This window comes from Poeciliopsis prolifica, unplaced genomic scaffold, assembly GCF_027474105.1.
Source record: "Poeciliopsis prolifica strain line A6 unplaced genomic scaffold, Auburn_PproV2 SCAFFOLD046, whole genome shotgun sequence".
NCBI classification, from domain to species: domain Eukaryota; kingdom Metazoa; phylum Chordata; class Actinopteri; order Cyprinodontiformes; family Poeciliidae; genus Poeciliopsis; species Poeciliopsis prolifica.
The window spans coordinates 2,416,293-2,439,630 of NW_026562421.1; the positions used below are offsets into that span (position 1 = coordinate 2,416,293).

Genomic DNA, 23,338 nt, shown 5'->3' on the forward strand with positions numbered 1-23,338 from the left:
AAACAGCCTTTTCAATTTGACAAAATAAATAACACACAATAATGCATTTCTTTATGACTGAAAGCAAGAGTTAAATCACTAACTTATGAAATATTTTTAAATAAAAAGGCACAAACGCTTCGTCAGTTTCAGAAAGTAAAATATCTGATCTGTTTCACTTAGTGGTGATCAACATGGCGCCAAAAAATTAGACACAGACACACATTCAGATTGAGAGATTGTATTAGGACTTTCACTGTAGTTTCTTAAGGATCCAGCAGGGGGCGAAATTAACAACTTAGTTGGTAAAAGGTGTTTTTTGTTTGTTTGTTTGTTTTTTAATGAAAATTCAATACGATTGATAAACAATGCTGCTATAATGTTACAAATGTTACATTGATTTTAATGCAACTTAGAGATCAAAAATAGTAATTAATGTATTTTAAAGCGCAAAAACAATTCCGGTTCCATAGAATAAACGTTGTCTTACTATTAAAAGCCCTCTTGACTTGAATCAAATAATTATAGAAAACGCATGGTTGGATTTATGTGCAGATGTGGAGATCTTTGTGCTCAACTTTTTTTTGTATACCTGCGTAAAATGTTTTTTAAAAAAGTGTGGAGTTGGACAGCAGAGACCTGAAAGGCATGCAGCTACTTCTGTCCCGAAGGGGAAGACTCTGGCGTGGCTCCTTGCAGGCATGCAGCGGAGTTAAGGATTGGGTTGTATTTTTGGAAGGGTGTGTGTGTTTGTGGATTGGTCGCCTTGTTAGGTTTGCTGAAGTGTGTCCAACCGCGGCGGCTGTCAGGAGGTAGCTGGGTGGCAGGGACAGGGGGGGAAATGCCACCTGAGAAAGCCATGTAAGATCTCTGGCTTTTCAGCACGCACATCCACATTTTATTCACAATTCGCTCTAATAAATCCGCAACACACAAAGAACGATGTTTCAGGAACGATGCTTGATTTAGAATAACAAGAACTCAAATGGAGATCGCAACAGAGGAAACCCAGTAAAGTTTATCTCGCAGCTGCATGTCAGGTGAAATCCACGTCAGGAACTTCGGGCAGGTAAAAGGAAAGGGAAAACCCAGAGCCGTCTTTCAGTTTTCATTTTGCGCTTCGGGATGAGTGGAGGTCGCTTCGAGTTTGATGATGGCGGGGCTTACTGTGGAGGCTGGGAGGGGGGCAAAGCCCACGGCCACGGCATCTGCACCGGACCCAAGGGCCAGGGCGAGTACTCGGGCTCCTGGAACTACGGCTTCGAGGTGGTGGGGGTCTACACCTGGCCCAGCGGGAACACCTACGAAGGCTACTGGTCGCAGGGTAAGCGCCACGGACTGGGAGTGGAAACCAAGGGACACTGGATTTACCGAGGGGAATGGACTCACGGCTTCAAAGGGAGATACGGGGTCCGGGTCAGCGTGGGCAGCGGAGCCAAGTACGAAGGAACCTGGAACAACGGGCTTCAGGATGGGTACGGGACGGAAACATACGCAGATGGAGGTGAGAGTCATAAATAAGACTTAAAAGTTTTCTGAAGTTCTTAAATGTACGGAAGGCCTGAAGTGACTTAAATAAATAAGTCCTTAATTAATAATTAGTAATAAAATACTTGGAATAAGAATAACTGATAGATATGGGACAGAGAAATACATAGACATAGGTGAGAGTCATGAAATAAGCATAAAAATGTCCATGAGTCCCTAAATGTACGGTAAATGTAATGACATAATTCGGTGTGTAAATAAGCCCTTTATTTAAAAAAATACTTTGAATAAGAATGACAGGCTTCAGGTTGGATAAGGCACAAAAACATACAGAGATGGAGGTGAGAATCATGAACTATGCCTTAAAGGTTTCCAGAATGTAAATGTACGGAAGGCCAAACATGACAAAAGTAAATATGTAAGTAACTCCATAATTAATATTTATTAATAGAATACTTTGAACAAGAACCACGACAGATTGCCAGGACAGAAATACATGCAGATGGAGGAGAAAGTCATGAAATATGCCTTAAAGTGTCTCAATCCAAAATGTCTGGAAGGCCTAAAGTGACAAAACTCAATAAGTACATAAGTCCTTAATTAATATTTATTTATAGAATAATTTGAATATAAAATTGGAAATACATACTCTGAATAGTTACATTTATTTATAACTATGTAATAATTTATACAATTCACTAAAAAAATAGATAAATGTGGTAAAGAATCAGAACCCAGAGCAGGAATGACGTAGCGTTTTGACCCAGAAACAGTTTGATGTCATCTGGAATGAGCTGGAGCATACTAGACCTGGACCTGGTACCAAAGTGAAAGTCAGTTCACATTATTTTATCTTCCTGTTCTACAGTCTATCATGGTATTGGAATATCATTTGTGTCTATCATGAGGTCTAATCCTAAATTATATAAGACCGAGGCTTTACAATCCTATTCTGACTCTTTAAAAATGTTTTAAGAAAAAAGTAGGTGTGCAAAAGTAATATTTAATTTAAGATTTTAAAAGTAAAAATACACATGCTTAGTATGAAAGTATACTCAAATTTGGAAACTGTTACAGTTTCAAAACCAAAACCTTTTTTTCATATTGTCTATACAGTTTAATAAGCTGATGTTGTACAAACTAGAACTGCAATGTTAATATACCAGGTTTTGTTGCACACTGCTGGTCAGCTGGCTGCACCAAGACTCCTGTAATGTTTTCCTTGTTTACAGAAAAGAAACACGTCTGGTCACAGAAAACACATAGAGGTCAATAATACTTCAAAGGAAAGTTTATTTGTAGAGAAACTTATGAAGTTAAAATTAAATAGCCCAGATAATTAACCAGATTATAGAAGCTTCTTATGCTCTTCTATAAAGGAAAAGTGACAATTTATAAAAGTAAAAAATAACTACCAAATTTAGTAGTTCTTTAATTTTTATTTTTTCACAAGTTTATAAAATAAACAATAAAAGATTATCAATAATATTATTATAATCACAGTTTCCAGCGTTATGTCACTGAACAGTAGTGTTGCTTTTCTGTAAACATAAAAGAAATTAAATTAAACATTTTTGTTTAATATTTTTGTGTAAATATGACAATGTTGTAATGGTTTTACTCATGGCATATAGTGAGTAAAACTATAAGTAACAACTTAAAATCAAAGAAAGTTTCTCACTATTCCTTTATTACTCATATGTATCATGTAAGAAATATTTTACATTAATTTGCAATAAATTAATAAAAAAAATTTAACAGATCAATGATTAGGTTCATTTTGTAAATCATGATCTGAACAGTTTCTGAAAGCACTTTTAAACCAGTCACTCTTACAGAGACACACATTCAAACATATCAATAGTTGTCAACTTAGGCATTAATTAGTCAGTTTGAATCAATATGTGACAATTGGAATCAAGCCCATAACCTTCAGATTATGAGGAAACTACTCTTTTCACTGCCTCATTTCTGCAGAAAAGTCATTTACCTTCATTCTCTGGTAAAAGTTGATTAGCAGTGAAGGAAATGCAGCACTCTGTTTGTCTCTATGATGTTCTGCTTTAAATTTTGATTTGTTTCTGAATCTTCACCAAAGGTGAATATCATTCAGATCAGATCAAACCAGCAGCCAAATTATAATTATCATTAGTGTGCACCCAGATTCTTTCTAGAGATATGGAAGGAAGTGAGTGTGTAAGAACGAGTCCATCTCCAATGATCTCCTGATGTGAGTGTAACCGGAAGAAAACACCACCCTGCTGCTGTCAGTCAAGCAGAAGTCTGAGCATGGTGGGAATGAAACTCACAAAATGTTTTCATTCATTACTATAAAGACATCAAGAGCAAGAATAAATGGATATTCAATTTTTAAAAAATATAGATACAAAGATAGATTATGATGGATAATGGAGTCATGCTGCTGTGTAGGTCAACATGGCATCATGTTTTGCATCACATTGTTTATTTTGAATTGGTGAAGGTAAATAAATGGAAAATTTGTTATCATTACAAAGTTCACATTTCCCTTCAGAAATCCACATTAACTAGTGAATATTGGCATGAAGTTAAACAATAATTACTTTCCCAAACATTTATATTTATAACACCTTCGCAGTTTTTTTATTCATGAACACAGCTAATAGACATGTGCATGCTTAAAATTAAAAATATTCAAGGTACAATAAAAGCATTTCCCTGACTCATCAGGTTCCAACCTGGTCCACTGGAAGCTGTGGTGGGGGATGTGACAGCACCAGATCTCAGGATTTATTAATAGCACAGCCACTCAGTGACCTTTTGGCCTTACCGGCACAAGACTAGCTTTGATAGTGTAGCTTTGACCAGCTGGACAGAGCTAACATTTAATAACCGTTGGGAAATATTCATTGTAATAATTTTGGTTACAAATATTAATAAAAGTTAACTAAAGTCAATTAAATGTGCTTATTGTTTTGTTATATAAACTTTAAGCAAATCTAAGAAAATCTAACTTTACCCATTTAGATTTCACCAACTTGGAAGAACTAACTTTTCATAATCAAACCATTGAGTTAATTAAAGATGCTTCTGGTTTTGGTCTAGAAACATTATGTTTATCGTAAGAAAAGCCAACTATGGCACCTCAGCTGTCACAAAAATTTGACCCTGGTGCATGTTAATATTGTCTGTCAGTATCTCGCTAAGGTTCACAGATAGAGCATGCTAACATGCTAACAATACAAATTAATTTTGAGAAAAATATTGATCAAATTGAACAAGTGTTTTCTAAATATTCCAGCTTCCTCATACATGTTAATGAGTCATTTAGGCGAGTCACTTAAGCCCAAGTTTTTCTGCTGGTATATAAATATCTGCACATTTCGAAGTTTGACTGGGTGAATGTGGCTCTAGTGTGAAGTACGTTGAGTTGTCAGTATGACTAAAAAAATTGTTATATATATTCAGTCCATTTATTACACATCTATAAATAACAATACAAAAATGTTCAACACATGCATAGCATGGTTGGGACTCTGTCTGACCTTTCCCCTCCAGTTTGTTTTAAAACAGGTCACTGCCATTCAGTGTTTCAGCTATCATTGTCTAGTATAGGACGCCGGTGTTTGTACTGCTGCAAAGATTCACCCTGCAAAGATAATGAAAAAATTCATGACTCTGGTCTTCAAGAAACAGGCCAACTATGCAATTGTTTTTCATTTGTAAGCAATTGTAAAAATTGTTTACAATTAGCAAACACGGTTTGTTGGCAGTTTACAGTGCTAGATGTAATCATTAAATACTTACAATTAAAGCATTTCATGCTTTAATTAAATGCATTTAATCTAATCAAATTTAATGCATCTTACAATACATTAAATTGGCAGTTTACGATCAGTCTCTGATCATATTCTCTTTCTGTATCAATTTCAGATTCCAAAAATACCCCTTATCTGTCATATTGAAAGCTTCTATTATGCAAAGTTCACAATTTTAAATCTTTTTGTACGTCCATTTTGGTTTCAAATGCTTCAGAAAACCACCCACCTAGTTTTTGGTAGTAAATTCATGTTTTGTGGTGTCTGGAAAATGACCCGTTTCAAAAGCCTCTGGAATGTAACGTCACGCTGCGGATAGCAGGCACGGCCCCCAGCGTAGGATCAACCTGTCACTGAGCAACCCCAGCAAAGAATAGCCTGCCATTTAAAGCACAGGAAAGGAGAGTTTCCTATAAGTACTACCATGTTGTTCTAGACCGAGGAATAGTTTTGCTTAATAGAGCAGATTCTATCTTATATGGTTTGGTTCATTTTCAGGTACCTACCAGGGTCAGTTCACTGGTGGGATGCGCCATGGCTATGGTGTTCGGCAAAGCGTACCCTATGGCATGGCAGCAGTTGTGCGTTCCCCTCTTCGTACTTCGTTAACTTCACTTCGCAGTGAGCACAGCAACGGCACCGTTCTACAGCAGGATGTCCCGGTCATCACCACCACCAATGCGTCGGGAGAAGAGACGCCTGTCGCCACCCCCACCCAGCTGGGACCATCCCGCGGAGGCTTCGCTCTCACCCTCCAGGTGGATCCGGAGGCAGTGAAGCCCAAGAAGAAGGGCCTGTTCCGAAGAGGTTCCCTGCTGGGTAAGCTGAAGAAATCCGAGTCAAGCACATCACTCTCCAGCCAGAAGAGCAAGATCAGCTTCCTGAGGACAGAGTCTGCTCTGAGTTCCAATGCCAGCGACACAAACTCCACCATCAGTGGGGATGAGAGCCTGGCCGGAGCAGAGGACTTTCCCCCAGTGGAGGCTGACATTGACGCTACCACCACAGAGGTTTACATGGGTGAGTGGAAGAACGACAAGCGCTCAGGATACGGGATAAGCGAGAGATCCAGCGGCCTGAAGTACGAGGGCGAGTGGCTCAACAACCAGAGACACGGGTATGGCTGCACCACATTTGCCGAGGGAGGGAAGGAGGAGGGCAAGTACATGAACAACATGCTAGTGAAGGCCATGAAGAAGAGGGTGATCCAGCTCAAGGGAACCAAGATCAAGCAGAAGGTGGAGCGGGCGGTTGAGGGAGCGCAGAGAGCGGCAGCCATCGCCAAACAGAAGGCAGAGATTGCTGCTTCTAGGTAAGGATACCAGAGACACCTTTCTGCTCCACTTTATGTCAATGTAGTTTTTTTTTTCTGGTATTATGAGTCAAGATGGGTTGTTATTTATTTATTTATTTATTCAGCTAAATGGTTTGAGGAATAAATGGATTTTGAAAATATCTTCAGAAAAACCAGCCACTGAATTCTAGATAGGTTTGTCACTGTAAGTAATTTTTAATAATAAATCGTCCCAAAAAGTGGTTACGATAAACAATAATATTATTGATAAACTTTAACGTTTAAAGAACTCTTAAAGCAACAGAAAGTGAGTCGTTTCAAAAACCTACTGAATGTTAAGCAGCCATTGACGTGGGCTGCACCATTACCTAGCAACCCCAGTGCATCACCTAACAACTCAAGCAGAGCTCCAGCATGTTTGGTCAGCTGGTTTTACCATTGTAAATGGTAAAACCACTTGGAAAAGACAAGTGTTTTGTTGTTCACTTACCAGCCAGAAACCAATTGCTGTATTCTTTTTGGTTGTGTAGGAGGCTCCACTTCTACTTTTCAAAGATATACGGATGTATAATTGCACATCTGTTTGCAGCCATTTTCATGTGTGATTATAAAGATTGAGTTGGAGGGCGTGACCAGCAGCAGTTTATAAGGATCTAAAGGGACCAAAGTCCCTAAAATAGGCAGAAATAAAATCTGGTTATATTAAGACTTTAGGTTAAAAAAAATAAATGCAAGGAAGGTGTTTTGTACAGCCCATAGACCTATCCAACCAGTTAAAAGAAGCATAGTAGGTCATTGGAACTGGAAAACATTTTAATTATCTAAAATAAATAACAATAGTAATAATAATTAAAAAAAAAACAACCAAAACGAAAACCTAAATAAAACAGATTAGATTAAATAAAATTGTCCTTTAAGTTGTATTATTCATTGGTTTCAGACAGTGAACACAGGCAAAACCGCCAGTTAGAGCTTTTGTAAACAAATATTGCAAATGAGCAACAAAAATACTCCATTTAAATAACTCAACTGCCATTTTTTTGGTTTGCTACTACTAATTAGACTCTCATGCTTCAAAACCATGTAAATAACTAATGCAAGAATTTATGCGTCAGTGGAGACCGATGGACTGGAGGGAAGCCTTTGTCATCCAGTCTCTATTTGAAATGAAAGAAAAACAAAGCATTCAAATGGAAATGATCAAATTCTTTTTAATTTATAATGAAATTTATTACTAATTGCAAAAGCTTTGCTCTGAATCTTGATATTTATTTCTGTAGCAGACAGGTTTTAGGACCCATTAATGTAACAAAACGAGGTCCGACTCGCGTCGTTTTGGCATTTTGGTAGTGATGCTGCCAGTTGCAAAACAGAAGAACGTAAAACTCTCTGTATATCAGAGAGCGAGTATGTCGAACAGGTTTTCTGTGAGGATACTGGCTTCTTTCATCCAAACCATCTGTCATGTAAGCTGTCTATTTTCAGTCCTCTGGCCTTCAGGGTAGATCCTCTGAGGTGAAGTAATGGTTTCTCTTTTTATAACAACTCATTGGAGTTGTTTGGTTAAACAGCAGACCAAGCCCAGATTCAAAATGTTCTCTGGCATTTTATGGTGACTTTTTAATCTCTTGTGGTTGAAGAAATGTCAGAGTGTTTTCACTTGATCAATTTACAGGTCAGATCTGGGCATGGACTCCTTATCGAACGCCCGTCAGCACTGCCAATTAAAAAATTGATCAGCACATAAATACATAAGGGAGAAAACTTTTCATTATTTCCATAAGTGTGTAGCTTTTGGTTTCATTATTTTTTACTTGTTATTTTAATGGAACAGAATAAACTATAAAAATCCACTGCAGTGGTCGTTACATTTAGTTGCACCTCTTCCCAAATAAAAATCCCACAAATCAGGGTGATGTTTTGTTCAACATGCAGTTTGTCTTTGACCGTACAAGGTGCTGGTATTCCTGTCCACGATCATCTTCAGAACCCAAAGTAAGCTCAGTGTTTACAGCGGGCGGACACTTCGCTGATGCTCTGCAGACTTTCTGCAGACACAAATCTAAATATCGCACTGCACAGATAACCACTAAACATGAGTTATTGTTTTTGTCTGTGCGTTAGGTGCACCTACAGCATGCGCATGAGGATTTATGCAGGATTGAGTTCGAAATATCTCAGTTGGCTTCGAAAACAACCAGCAATGTTCAAACTGCTGGAAAATAATGAACAGATTTTATCAAATGCATGCATTGATAATAGATTCATTGTGTTGGCTATCTACCGTTGCTCCTATCTTAAAGGAATTGGATAATCTCCAGATTGCACCAGTTAGGAATAGAAATGGTTTGTCGCTTCTCATTCAATACTCGTAGATACAGTATTAACCTCATAACTTTAAAGGAAGATTATTTTCTGGTTTTATTAATTCAGATTACACATGTGAAAACACAAAATCTAATCAAGTATTTTTGTCTATAGTTTATTGTGCAAATATAACTTATTTGCACAATAAACTATAAACAAAAATACTTTAATTAAGACAAAAACTAACTTACAAGTAATTTTTCAGCAACATATATATAAATTTACTGTCGACAAATCCTCTTTCTTTAAGCACAAAACATGCTGCAGTATTTTTCTAATAAAGCTTAAAGTTTTTTTTATGTACTTTTAATCTGAAGGTGGTTGCCAGGGGGACAATGGGCGGTTAGAAAATGACAGTTGAAAACGAAAAAACAACACGACAAGATAAAATGGCCTCCATAAAACCTTCAATGTTTTATGGTGTGACGACAACATGATACTGATTTAGTGAATAGTTTGAAAATGAAATAAAACCCGATTTTGACTCGAGTTTAGCAGTTAACTTGGACCAGGCTAACTGCTATTAGCAGGCTAACTGCTATTAGCAATACAAGTATCACGTTCATTAAAAGACTGTCTGAAAATTTTTAAGAGATAAGAAATAATCAAAAAAGAAAAAGTTGCTGTTTTTTTATCTTATGTTTCAGATGTAAGGCAGCCATATTGGATTTTGGTGAGGAAGTTTCCGGTTTCTTAGTTTTAAATTCCAACTTTAGTGCAACTCTGTTATTGCTTCAATGTGAAACAGGAATTTTAACTAATAAGTAAAAATTGAATAGTAATTAAATAGTGCCCTTGACAGGACTTTTTGTTTATTCAAATCTCTTGCATTTACTTTTAGAACGACGCAACAATAATTTAAATTTCCTCCGTAAAAGTAACTCTTTAACATGGTGGTGTGAACGTTTTGGGAAGCAGTAGTATATCAGAGTACTTCTGTTACCACAGTTACTAAGTGGCGAGCAGCATTGAGCATTAAGCTTTATTATATAAGCAGCGGAGAGATGACACATCTGTTCCTGGCAGCGGTTTTCTCATGCTATGATCCTTTGGCAGAGAAGTGGAGGGTTTAAAAATACAAGCAGCAGTGTGGTTCATGGAATGCCACACCGGGCCTCTTCAGGTCCAGTTGGTTAAAGTGTTTGCTGGTATTCAGACACTCTTTGGACATTGTTCTCTCTCTGTTTTTTTTGTTGCGTTTGGCTGGCAGCTGGGCCTGTGTGGCAGGACGGGGTGTAAATGACGCACACCGAGGCTGCGCGGTCACAGACGGGCCTCTGACTAAATATGGACAGGCACACTCTTGCTGTATCACAATCACAAGGGAATGCAACAGCTGATTATCCCTCTTCCCCTGCTGCTGTCTGACCCCATCTTCCCTGCCTGCACACAGACACGCACGTTTGTTTTTTTCTTTGTAGAAGCGCAGTGACTCTTCTTTTTGTTTGCGCGGTTGCTCAGAGTTCCTCTCTATTGATTGGGACTTGCTGTCGACGGTCTGATCTGTGTGTCCGCCTCTGGGAGCCTCGGCTGCTCTGCTAGGCGGCGACAGTTAAAGACCCGGCTCGCCTTGCGTCAGCAGTGGTGTCAAATGGTTCTGCAGATAAAAATATGGCACAGCTCATAAGCAAGTGCTTCGGTATAAAGGGGTGGCGTATACATGTACCGCACCTTGCTTTAGTAGTCGGGCTTGGATTACACTCTGTTCTGCTGATACAAGCTGTTTGCACAGTCGTCTTTTGTAAACAATGTTCAAAATGGAAAATGTAGCTATTGTTGAGGAGGAAAAGGTAACTAGACAGTATTAAATATAGCTGAAAGCTCATTTTAGCAAATGGATTTAACTTCACTTCACACACACTGCAAAAACACCAAATCTTACCAAGTATTTTGGTTTAGTTTCAATTGCAATTATCTTGAAATAAGACAAAAGTAATTTACAAGTAACTTTTTCATCAATATTAGGAATTATTAACTTAAAACAAAGCTTATATATCTTGCTGAAAAGTTACTTGTGAGTTAGTTTTTTTCTCCTTTCAAGTATACTAAGATAGAAACTTGGTAAGACTATATGTTTTTGCAGTGCAGCTGAACGTTAACATCCAGCAATCTCTTGCGGCCCATGCCAGATTGAGAAAATATGTCGCCACCATCTGGTTTTCGGACAGGAAGGCTGCTGCTCAAAGGAAGAACAGAAAAAAGACAAAGCAAAATTAACTTTTGTACTTTCCTGACAAAAAAATCTTTATTTTCACACACTGCACACTGCAAAAACACAGGATTACCCAGCATTTAGGTCTAGTTTCATTGCAAATATCTTGCAGTAAGACAACACTAACTTACAAGTAACTTTTTCATCAAGAGTAGGGTCTATCAACTCAAAACAAGCTTCTATATCTTACTGAAAAGTTATTTGTAAGTAAGTTTCGTCTCATTTCAAGTGTATTAAGATATATGCACTTGGTAAGACGATGTTTTTTTGCAGTGCAGCTGAACAATTGCATCCAGAAAAATCTAACAGCACATGCCAGAGATTGAGAAAATATCTGACATCAGCTGGTTTTAGGACAGGTTAACTGCTGCGGAAAGTAAAAACAGAAAAAAAGACTTTTGTTTTCTGACTGAAAATCTTAGTTATTTTCACTAATGTTTGGTGAAAAATTACCAAAAATTACCAAGTATTTTTGGTCCAATTTCTAATGAAAACATATCTGTACACTTGAAATAAATGTAAACTAACTGATAAGTATATTTTCAGCAAGCTATAGAAGCTTGTTTTAAATAAACAATTCCTTAATATTTAATTTACAACAAGGCATTTTTTGTGAAAAGTGAATAAAACTGGCATAGGAACTAATATTTTTTTATCACTGTTCAAGAATTGTTGACCTAAAACAAGATTTTGTAATTTACTCATTATGTTTGTGCTTTTGAAATAAGACCAAACTAAAACATTAGAGCTAGAAATGAGACAAAAATACCTGCTAAGATTTTTTTTTGCCGCGTGCATTAAGCTTCTGAGATCTCTTACCATCTCAGCATAAAAAAAAAGATACCTGCTCAATCACATCATCATATGTTGAAAAGAAAGCCTTCAAAGAGTCAGTGTGTGAGTACTTTAATCATACAGATATAAAGTACTGTATGATTACTGTAAATAAGATACACAGGGGCGAATTCACAAAACTATTTGCGCTCGCTAAACATGTGCGAACCAGAGTTTGTACATCTGTCAAATACTCAGACTTCAAGCAACTGAAGATTTAAAATAGTTCAGCTGATCAAGTTCAGCTGCTGTGCCAACTGTTCGCTCACATTTAAATAAGACTTTATGGAGCATTTAAATGGGTTGAATTTATCTCTACTAATACATTTTTGGAAACTTGGAGCTAAGTTCCCTCTTATCAGGAACGTTGATGTGCATTCAAAGAACTGCTAGAAACTTATTCAGTCCGATTTAATCCACTGCGTTTTTCTTCATAATTTAAATGTATGAGTCCTATTTTAATTAGTTTAATAAAACTGTCAGCACGCAGAATTAAGAGTCACATTAACACTTGCTCCTGTTGATCTATAATTCCAGTTGGCATTCTTTGCCGACACTTCAGTATATTCATATTAAAGTGTTTGGATGAATGGTTCATGAAAGCAATAATTGTGAATATATTTTGCTGAGCAGCTGCAGAATCTGGAAAATAAATTTAAAAAAAATCTATTCGGCCATGAAATTAACCGATATCGAAGCATGTTTATATAAACTCTGGGACACGTTCACAGCGTTGGTTTTTGTGCAGGTGGAACTGGTTTGTTTTACAGTTTACAGTTCAAACAAAATATTGTCTGATCCAGTCCACTGGACTCAGATAATCTTCAATCCAATCATTGTGACTCTGCTTGCACCAATTAGCTGGACCTCTGTTGAATTAGGTCAATCAATTTTAAAGGATAGAATAATTATGCAATATCGTTTTAATCATTATTTTGTGGAATTCAGTTTGACTGTTTTTTCTGTAATTATTTACAGACTCTTTTAAAATCACAATTGATTTGAAAAAGAAGTAGAAAGTGTGAAACCTTCAGTTTTTTAGGTGCTGCATAACAGCCTGAGCTGTAAATGACCAGTTTTGGTTAAATGTCTCATCACAGAGACAATAATGTCTTTTTATTGACATCATGTTAAATATTTTTATTTGTCATTATTTTTGTAGAAATCAGTTTTCACTTTGATATTAAAGGAGTTTTTTTGCAATTATTTTATCCAAAATAAAAATGGATTCTTTAAACATGATTGATTTCTAAAAGAATAAAAATAGTAAAACTCGAGGTGATGAATGTTTCATAGGCACTGCACAACCAGCATCACCGTATGTGTAAGTTATCTGCAATTTGTGGTCACTAAAGTCTTTTTGTTGCCTTCAACAGTGTTGTGCTGTAATTCAGACTCTTTATTTGATCACTGGTTTTGATAGATGTAATGCTCATTTACATGGAAACATTGTCGCCTTCCAGCAAGACAGTCCTGAGTTTGAATCCCAGCCTGGCATCTTTCTGTATGGAGTTTGCATGTTCTCCAAATGCATTCATGGATTCTCTCTGGTTAGTTTGTCTCTCTAAATTGCGAGTGTGTCTTCACTGTGTCTGTATCCTTCCTCTCATCCAGTCACTGCTTGATACAGAAGTAGGTTTAGTTGACTGGATTGGAGGTTTCCTGGTACTGTTGCAGCTTTTAAGCAGAGGGCAGTGACCTTAAACAAGGTTGTAGTTACTGTGAAAGATTAATATTAGTCTGCTTTATTAATTTTAAAGATATCTAGCTGGAAAAAAAAGTTTGGAGGAGTGAAGGTGAGGGTTTACGTACACTGTAAAAAATGATGGTGTTAGCGTCATGTTGGACTGTTTCGCTTTCAGTGGTGTTGGTGAAATAGAAAATCCTCAAATTCTTCAACTTCACCTCAAATAGTTAAATTTTCTGACTGCATCAAAATTGGTTTCAAAATGCTTATAGCAGACTTATGGAATAAAATAACAATTACTGGACCATATTCAAAACAAGTAAACAAACTCTAACAATTCTCCAGAGAAAAGTGTTTTAGTTATGCTAGAATCCTGATTACGCAGCCTAAAAGTAAACTGTTGATAAAGATCTTGTCAGGCAAAAACAAGTAATTTATGGCCATTTATAGCTTTAACTGAAATCAAAATATGTGATATTACAATTGTAAGAAATCCTGGTTAGGAACAGCAGGAAGAGCTGCTGGGATCTAAATAAACATAACCTAAAACATGTTTGGATTTAATTTGTACTTACTGGTGTAAATATATTTAAACAATGAGTTTTCAGAAAGGTGGAGATCATCCAAGTCAATCAGGGCACTTTCTAATTATTCCACTGGGAAGCACCTTCTCCACTGGGTCTAAAACTGGAGCAGGGAGCTAAATTCAGATTGGTATTAAGTTACAGTATGCCAAGTGTCTTCAGACTAATCACATTCAGTTATTCTCCCAGTTACTACGAGACAAACAGCAGCAGCAGCTGCATTGATTATCAGAGAAGTCTGTCAGTTGGTAAAGACAGAAATATCTCTCCAGATTGTTGATGGAAAACTTTGAACCTTAACACACAAACTGCAGCTGTATGAAAGTTTTCCTCATTATTTCAAAGACATTTAGAAATTTTGGGCCATTCAGAAATTTTAGGACAAGATCTGATATCCTGAATCGTTGTTTGTTTTTGGATGATTCAGTGTAACACAATGTACAGTTGAAGTCAAAATCATTAGCCTTTTGATTGAAATGTCCTTTTTTTAAAAAAAAAAAAAAGTTTGCCAAGTGCTTTAAAACAAATCAATGATTTTTTAAAATACACTTTTCCAAACCTAACTAGTGTTTTTGTTTTACACATAGAAACCAAGCTATTTCACAAAAAACAAAACCTACCAGGGTCAAAATTTGCTGGATGACAGCATGCAACTTTAACTGAAATGCCAGCACCTTGTCAGTTTTCGACTGTCTCACTCTGAGGATTTGAGTGTCATTGCATCTTCAGTCTTCAACTTAAAGATCATTGATAGTCTTGATGACGAGTCAGAGCTTCCCAGCAATGATGCTCTCTGTAAGGGTTCCAACCCCAAGTCCTCATCTGTCTCCAAGATCCTGTGGAACATGCATCATGAAGCTTGGCGTGTCTAAATGCCCGCAGTCTAAGGCTGCGGGCATTGCTACCTCATCTGTCTCTGTAGGTCAGAACAATGAGTGTCTGAGCAGTGGTACCTTACCAATCTCTGAAGGTCCAAATAATCATGCCTCACATCAATTTTTGAATTTTTCAATAAGGACTCATTAAGTCTAAGACATGAGTGTCAATTCCAACTCTTGAGTTCAAGTTTAACATGCAACTTTTGAATGTGTCCAAATTGCAATACATCTAAATCAAATTACAGAATTACTTCCTTGTGCATTTAGGTTCTACAGAGTCTTGCTAACAATCTTATCATGTAATTCAGATGGGTTGACAAAGGTCAGGTCAACCTCTCCTGGGCCTTACTTTATGTTTCACATCTTTTTGGTTTTCTAACTTGTAACCAGACACTAGTTAAGGGTGTGTTGTCATTTCAAAATCTGGAGTTTCAGCTTCTCAAGTAAACTGAATGCAGCATTATTAGTTTTAACTAAACACAACATAGTTCTATGTATTTTCTACATTCACCATTTCAACATATTCCCTAACAGAAGTTGTACTGTGCTATTTGTGTGACTGATTGACTGAGACACACACCATCAGAAGTGAATAAACAGTTTATTTTTGTAACTTTCATTAAGCTCTTTATAAGCAGTGAGCATGTCAGAATTTGATGTCAAGGTTGGAGAAGGATCAATTGGAAAGCCCCCTCGTTTGCAGGGTCAGAGGGGGCTTTCCAATTGATTTTGAATTCATAACACATATCCAGTTTGCTTTTATGAACAATTTGCTGTCTTGCACAAACTCAAAGGTATTGATGACCTACCAACAACCAGTGGTCTTTCTGAGCTTAAAACTAATAACAAGACATTATTGGTTTTTAATGCATTAGTTGTTACATTTTTTGTGACATCATATTGACGTTACCTAAAGTTTGTAAAAACATGAAGTCGTTGCGTTCTCATTTAATCCCAGAACTATAGACAATGATAATGTCTCTTTTGAAGAAGACTGTCATTGTAAGATTTAATCATAGTTTTACATTTTCTTCATTGCTACATAATTTGAATGTCTATATTTGGGTATAGTCAATCAAAATTGCTTTTTTCCTTTATTGTCGAGAGTTAATTAAACATTTTCTACAATTATCTGGACTTTATCTTTTATGCACCACTGCCTTTTCTCTGACGGTAAACTAATCTAGGTGCACTGGCTGTAACCATACGGATTTATGCATATAGATATTATTAACGTCTTGGTTCATGACCTCAAATGATGGTGTGCATTGTTGATGTTCATTATAACAAATAGTACTGTTACACATGACAATTTGCCAACATTGTATTCTGTTGACGCAGTCTAAAAAAGGAAGGTGTGATGGACTGTTGTTGTCAGTGATTCACGACTTGTATTGCATCTCTTGACTTCAGGACATCCCATGCAAAGGGCAAGTCAGACGGCGCTGAACAGGCCGCCCAGGCCTCCAACAGTGAATCCAGCATTGCCAGACTGGTTGCCAAAGAGCTGTCGCCTTCTTTCTATCAGCCAGGTCAGTGGACAGCAACTCTTCAGTAACAGGGCATAATATGATTTCATGTTTTGTCTTAATACAAGCCTCAATCTGCAGATTATGGAACAGCTGGAAGTATTTTGTGTTTCTATTAATGTTGCACACATACATGCTGATTAGTTGTTTTGCTTCCTAATTAAGTGATTTCTTAATGCAGTGGGTTGCACTTAACTTTATTAGGTTTGTCAGAGTAAAGTAAAGTATTGCATTAAATACTTACTCCATTCATGTCTAACAAAATATGCAAATTAATAGATGAATAATAAGGTGGTTAGCTTTTTAATAAAATTTTTTAACAATAGAGCAACAATTTAATATATTGTTCTGGACTAATATTGTGCAGCTCTGACTATGACAATAGTACAATATTAGAACTGCACAATGTATTGAATTGCAACTGTCATTCTAAAATTAGTGAGCAATACTGCAATGACTAAACATTGCTAGTATTCAACATTTGACAAGATATTATGTTGCAGATGTCAGACACGCAAACTGCATCTCACTATAATTTTTGAATTGACTCTAATCATCCTTATTGCTAACAAATGATGTATGTATCTGGTGGTTGAGATCGTAAAGCTAACTGAAGGTGGTGGAGACATTTTGTTATAATAAATTAAGAACATCTTCAGGAAAAAATTGGTGCAAACATAAATTTTAGCAAAGATATGGTTATTAAATACTTTCTTAACCTTGTGCTAAATCAACATTTTAGTAACCAAAGATGGTGCAGTGTTGTGAGATGCATATATAGTACTCTGTCTATGATATGCAAAATTTGCTTAATACTTTGCCCCCTGATCTCAGAGCGTATGCTGTTGAATCTCTGTGCATTGGCCCACCACAAGGCGAGCAGAACTGAATGTCTAAAAAAAGGATCATCTTATTCAGTCCTGGGGATTGTATCAGTTTCAGCACAGGCTTTTCGACACACACGTTGATACAAAAGTAAAGAGCCTCTTCAGAGGCCCTTGCTTTTCTCTTTCAGCAGTAAGCTTAATAAGACACAAATAGACAAAGACAGAAAAAGGTATCCAGCCTTCTGATGTTACTTACCAGTTCTGAAAATAGAAGGATGCATATTTTTAATGCAAATGAACTACTACAAAGGTCAGAGGAAACCTTTTTGGCTTTAACACTTTCAGTGATTTTGAACTCAAATGTAAAAATAAGGAAGGTTGATGTCAGTAAAGTATTCAACATTGCTTTAATAAAATTTTTTAACAGACTTAATTACTTTCAGGAACTTACATTGTTGCCCATAAAGTTTAAATCATTTTGTCTTTAGACCATTTTTATTTATTTGTTTGGAGAAGATTTAGGGCTACACTTTTTAAAACATGACAGGACAAGTTGGTAGTATATTAAGAAAGCAATGTCCTTAAGTAAACTAAAAGTTGATAGGTTTGATTAGTTGTCAGTAGTGTTACAATGTCTGGATGTTTGGTCCAGGTATAACCAAAAAACAAACATCAGAGGTGGCTACTGAACAGACAAGACACACAGGAAAGCTCAGAGGAGAATCCATTTTAGAGTTTAGGATGGTCATATCAATTAATGCCTAAATTAACACCTGTAATACTTTAAAATGGTAGTATACACAGTCAATTTTACACATTATAATACTCAAACATAGATACCCTCAACAAACCGTCCAGCCCTAACCTGCAGAGCTCCTGGATTCAAATCCCGGACAAGCCCCCAACTATGACCTGGCTCAAAGGTCACAAAAAAAGGGAGTTATATTGGAGTTCTGATATATAAATTTGTTCAACAAAACCAAAAATTAATATCCATATTATTCATGTCAAGTGTGAAAGTTAGTGAAATTAGGGGTGTATGGTCTGCATGAGTATAGGACAGATGGGAAAGTGTTGTTATGTGCAAGCAAAATAATCTACAATGCAAAAGGTGGTCGCTTTGATAACAATAGATTATTGTTACAAATTTCAGCTAGTGTTGCCCTTCATTTTAATAATATGATCTAATTTTATTTGTGGATAAATTGAATTGAAACTTTTGACTATTTTTAATTTTTAGGCCCTGAGTATCTGAAAAAGAGGGTTTTGCTGGAGGCTGCAGAAGACCCGGAGAACCAAGACACCGAAATGCATGAGCCTTTGCTAGCAGAAGAGGAGCCTCTGCAGGCTGATGAAGAGCCCCTGCCTACTCCACCAGAGAGTCCGATTCTGAATGAACTGGCCAGCCTCATGCCCGGCTCGTCCCCGGCCCGAACTCCCTCCCCGAGTCCGGCCATAATCAACAAGGAGGACCCCAAACTCCTTGGTCCAAGAGGCTGGAATGAAGACAAATCCATGAAAGGAAGTTCCATTAAGGGTGGCCTTAAGCCCAGCAGTGCACCAGGTAGTCGAGCCACCACTCCTTCAGTGACAGCTGCTGAACCTGAGGAGGGAACGGCTTCCAGCCGTCAACCTTCACGCACCCCGAGTCGTCTGAGTAACAAGATTGAGCAGGGATCCGATTTGGAAATTAAACCACTTCAGAAATTTGACTCTGAGGTAAAACCTGCAGATGTCCCTCCAGCCACTTATGCTCCAGAAATGAATAGCCTCATCTCTCCAGATGAAGAAGAAGAAGAAGCTCCTGTTCCAGCTGCCAGCGGGCCTCCAAAAGCTGTGACCCCTGAACCCAAAGTCCCTGAGATAAAAACTGAAAGAGCTCCCTCTGTCCAGGAGCGGCCACCTTCTACCTCTGAGAAGAAAAGGCCATCCAGGGAGGGAAGCAGGCCGGGCAGCAGAGCAGAGACAAGACCATTACCAAAACGGCAACAGAGTCCAGCTCCATCTCCAAAACGACAACTGAGTCCGTCTCCATCTCCAAAACGACAACTGAGTCCGTCTCCGTCTCCGTCTCCAAAACGACAACCAAGTCCTGCTCCGCCTCCAAAAGCTGCTGCTAATCATGAACCTAAAACAGTTTCAAAGCCGGCAGAACCCAAAGCCATAATTGCCAAGCCACCCGTAAAGAGCCTGGTGTCGAGAAAAACAGCAGAGTCTTCAGATCTGGAGGTGAGATGGTGAAGATACATGACATAAAATGGATTTGTTATGCAGTATTAACAATTAGCATGTTTTGTATTTCCATTTGGGTCTCGACTGCTTCTGCAAACAGCTCAAGCGATTTAATAAACATCCAGCTGATTTTTGGCAGTAAGTTAAAGTTTTCAGGTGTCAAAAAAAAGATCAATTTCAAAAAATTTCCTAATGTAATGTCACAAATCAGCAGGCATTGCACCATTACCTAGCAACCCCAACAAATCCCAGCCCATGAACTAGCAGCCCAAATAGAGTTCCAGCACACTTGGTCAGCTGGTTTTACTGCTGTATGCACTGTACAATGGCTGCTGGAGAAGAAAAGTGTTTTGTTGTTGACTTACCATCCAGAAACCACTTGCTGCATTCTTGTTGGTTGTGCAGGAGGCTCCACTTTTGCTTTTCAAAGATCCACTGTTGTAAAAATGCACATCTGTTTGCAGCCATTTTCCTGTGCAAGTGTAAATATTGAGTTGAGGGAGTTTGGGGTAATTTAAAAATATTTCGATTTCATCATATATTTTTGTGTAAAGTCTTTGCGTCTTGTTTCGTGTTATTAACTTTTTAGCATAACTCTGAGTCATTTGACTCTTTCCAAAGCTTTATAAGATCACCAAAAACTAAACCAGCAAGTATAAATATATAGTTTCATGGATAATTCTTTACATTAATTATTAAGGGATTTGTTTACCAACTGCGTCTACCGTACTCTGGTAATTCCTAATCAGCCAGCCAGTAATTAGACATGATGTGAAAACTGTGGAATAAATATGGAGTCATTGTTCCCTTACAGTTTCTATTCAGTGAATACACTGTGATCATTGCTCTTCTCCTTCCTTTCCAGGGCCCAAACACCATCATGGTGTGTATGGTGATCCTGCTAAACATCGGCCTGGCCATACTCTTCGTTCACATTTTGTCATGAGATGTTTCCCACAATATCAGGTGATAAATATAACCTGACATTTGAGTAAAAAGGATTTGTTAATGATTATGCAGCAAAAATTGAGTTTGTGACACATTCATTAACAACAATAATATTTACAATTTCTACTCTGTTTTATTGCAATTTCCTAACAATACTGTCTACTATTTTCAGAATAATAATTTTCAGCCATTGTTTACATTCAGACTCACCGCATCTGGCTTCTTCTGGCGCAGAATTACGATGCATGTTTCTCGTTAATGACGTAAAAGGTGGATAATACATGACCATTCAGACTGTTCACACTTTGAAAACTATTGGATAATTATCCTATTTAGTTCCAAATATGGAAGTGGATGAGATCAAAAAGTTTGGAAACCCCTGCCTTAGGGGGTCTTAACAACTCAATTTGTCTTGCACCATATTATATAGAGGAACTCCTGATAGACAGTTACAAAATATAACCCAGTGGTTTGTATTAGTCCATGAAAACCAATTCTTGACAAGCATCTCCAAGTCAATTAAATGCTAAAACCATCTGCAGGACCTGAGGCCACTATACTTGTCCCAGCATATTTTATATGCCAATTTCTAACTGTGTTTCCATTAACCATATAATTATGCAAACTTTTTCTATAAAATGTTTTTTTCACGAGGATGATGTAGTTTTTCAACCAAAATAGATGTATTTCCCAAAACTCAATGGAAACACTTTCATCACATCACGAGTCACGTGACTACTGGCGAAAATGATGAAGAAGATTACAGGAAGTAGTAGGAGGAAGATGGTTTGGTTTAATTTTTTTCAGGCAATGGAAGCTGCTTCCACCAGAGCTCTCACAGCAATGCAGAGTTCATGAAAGGTGCATCTTTTGATTGTGCTGAATGCAAAGCTCTGCAGTAAATTTGCAGGTGACTGTTTTCCCAAAACTTTGCATATGTAGCTGCTCCCAAGTATGAATAAGATGCAGACGTCTCCTCTGATTGCTGATGAGATCATGACTGAGTTATGAATGTAATCACGTATAACTGTTTTTGTCTGTCACTGCCACAATATTTATTGATTTGTCACATAAACAAACTTATTCACGTATGATTTGAATTTAATTTCTAATTTATGAAAAGATTTGCGCCATTTGTATTGGAAACAGCTTCTAATCTGCTTAGTTACCACCGGACAATTCCTTCTTTAAGTTTAATTGCGTTTTGTAACTGCTGCAGGTGGCAGGTGGCGTTGGACTGTGATGGCGTTGCTCCTCCACCTCATGGACCAGAGATCAGAGACACCACTGACTGCTGGCAGGAGCCTCCTGGAGTCTTCTTCGTTGGTTCTGTGAAGCTCTTCTTCTGCAGAGCTTAGGGGAAAACTGAAGGACAATGAAGAGCTGAAACGTCTGAATATGACTGTTCTGTTAAAGTTGGTGATTAGATGGTTGAGCAAGTCTTGGAGCTGGGTGGGCCTCCAGAATTCAACTTTGTCACAGAGTGTCACAAGGTTTGCCGTCATTTTGCAATATGGGTTGTCCTACTGCTAATCTGCCTTACACCGAGTGGTCCTCACGACACTGAATCAGTAGATCACACGTTGCCTCGACATGTGTTTGTGTTTTGTAACTGCAGATGAAGTAATGTTGAAAACTCATCCAGACTGAACTTTCACTCCAGTTTGCCTTGAATTTGCTCGGACACAGCAGCGTCCTTGTGCAGAAAAACTGTGTTTTTTGACGCCTGCAGCGGGTAAAGCGCTGTGTGTTTGTGTCAGTCATCTAACACATATGTTCTCTTTTTACAGGGATTTACTGTATGTGTGTGTTTTTATTCTGCTGCTTTTTGTGTAGGAAGAAGATAAAAATAGATTAAGAAAGGAAAAAAATAGAAGAAATAAGGATATTTGAGAGTCCCTGCTGATGTTTTGTCCTGTTTGTTCCTGTGGAGCCATGCACTGCTAATTAGCTAAGGGGAATGATGTCTTCATTCAGATTTATCCAAAGCAATCACTGTATATTTTAAGAAAGGTGCTGAATCTGTAGATTGTTATTCCTGCAGGAGGAGTTTTAAAGTGATCGATATGTCTCTTTAGATCCCGACTTTGTGTTGCATTCAGCTTTAGAGCCAAATGTTTGGAAGCAGGAGGTGATTTTCTGTACTTTTGTACATTTTTTGGGAGTACGCCTTTTCATCTTACACAGAATTCTGCTGTTACCTTTTATTTATAGCTAAAATAATTAAGCCACCCCAAATCCTAAATTAATTTACCTCACTGTAGTTAGATTAAAAAAACAGAATGATTCTTAACTCCATGTCTTACAGTGAAAAGACTTATTTTCTCTTTCTTTGTGTGGGGGGTCGGGGCCTTACAGAGAAGAAGTATCTGAAGCTGATCTGCCGTTAAGTTTGATGGTGTTGTTGATGAAGGAAAAAGCCTAAAAGTATTTGCATTAAAATAAAGAACAAAAATCTTCCACAATTTTTCCTCTGGTGTTTTTTGTAAGTGAGTGTGCAGGAAAATGTAATGCTATTTGAAGAACTGAGTTAAGTGTCACCAGAACCCATTTTTTCCAGGACATTGTTAAGCTTTGTTTTTGCCTTAGTAAAGCAGGAAGGTCTGTTTTTACCATGTTACTCAGACATGATGAATCCAAGTCTGGTGAAAACAGTTTGAAGTATTTTTAAACAGGAACTGG

The 23,338-nt window shown here is 37.5% G+C and overlaps 1 protein-coding gene across 1 annotated transcript; it reads left to right on the forward strand.

Annotated features, from left to right (window-relative positions):
• Positions 1-780: 780 nt before the first annotated feature.
• On the forward strand, positions 781-23,121 carry jph2 (junctophilin 2). The gene is made up of 6 exons (XM_055056794.1): positions 781-1,483; positions 5,763-6,576; positions 16,534-16,652; positions 18,717-19,705; positions 20,574-20,674; positions 21,876-23,121. The coding sequence occupies exons 1-5, from the start codon at positions 1,105-1,107 to the stop codon at positions 20,652-20,654; spliced, it is 2,382 nt and encodes a 793-aa protein (XP_054912769.1). The 5' UTR covers positions 781-1,104; the 3' UTR covers positions 20,655-20,674; positions 21,876-23,121.
• Positions 23,122-23,338: the final 217 nt, after the last annotated feature.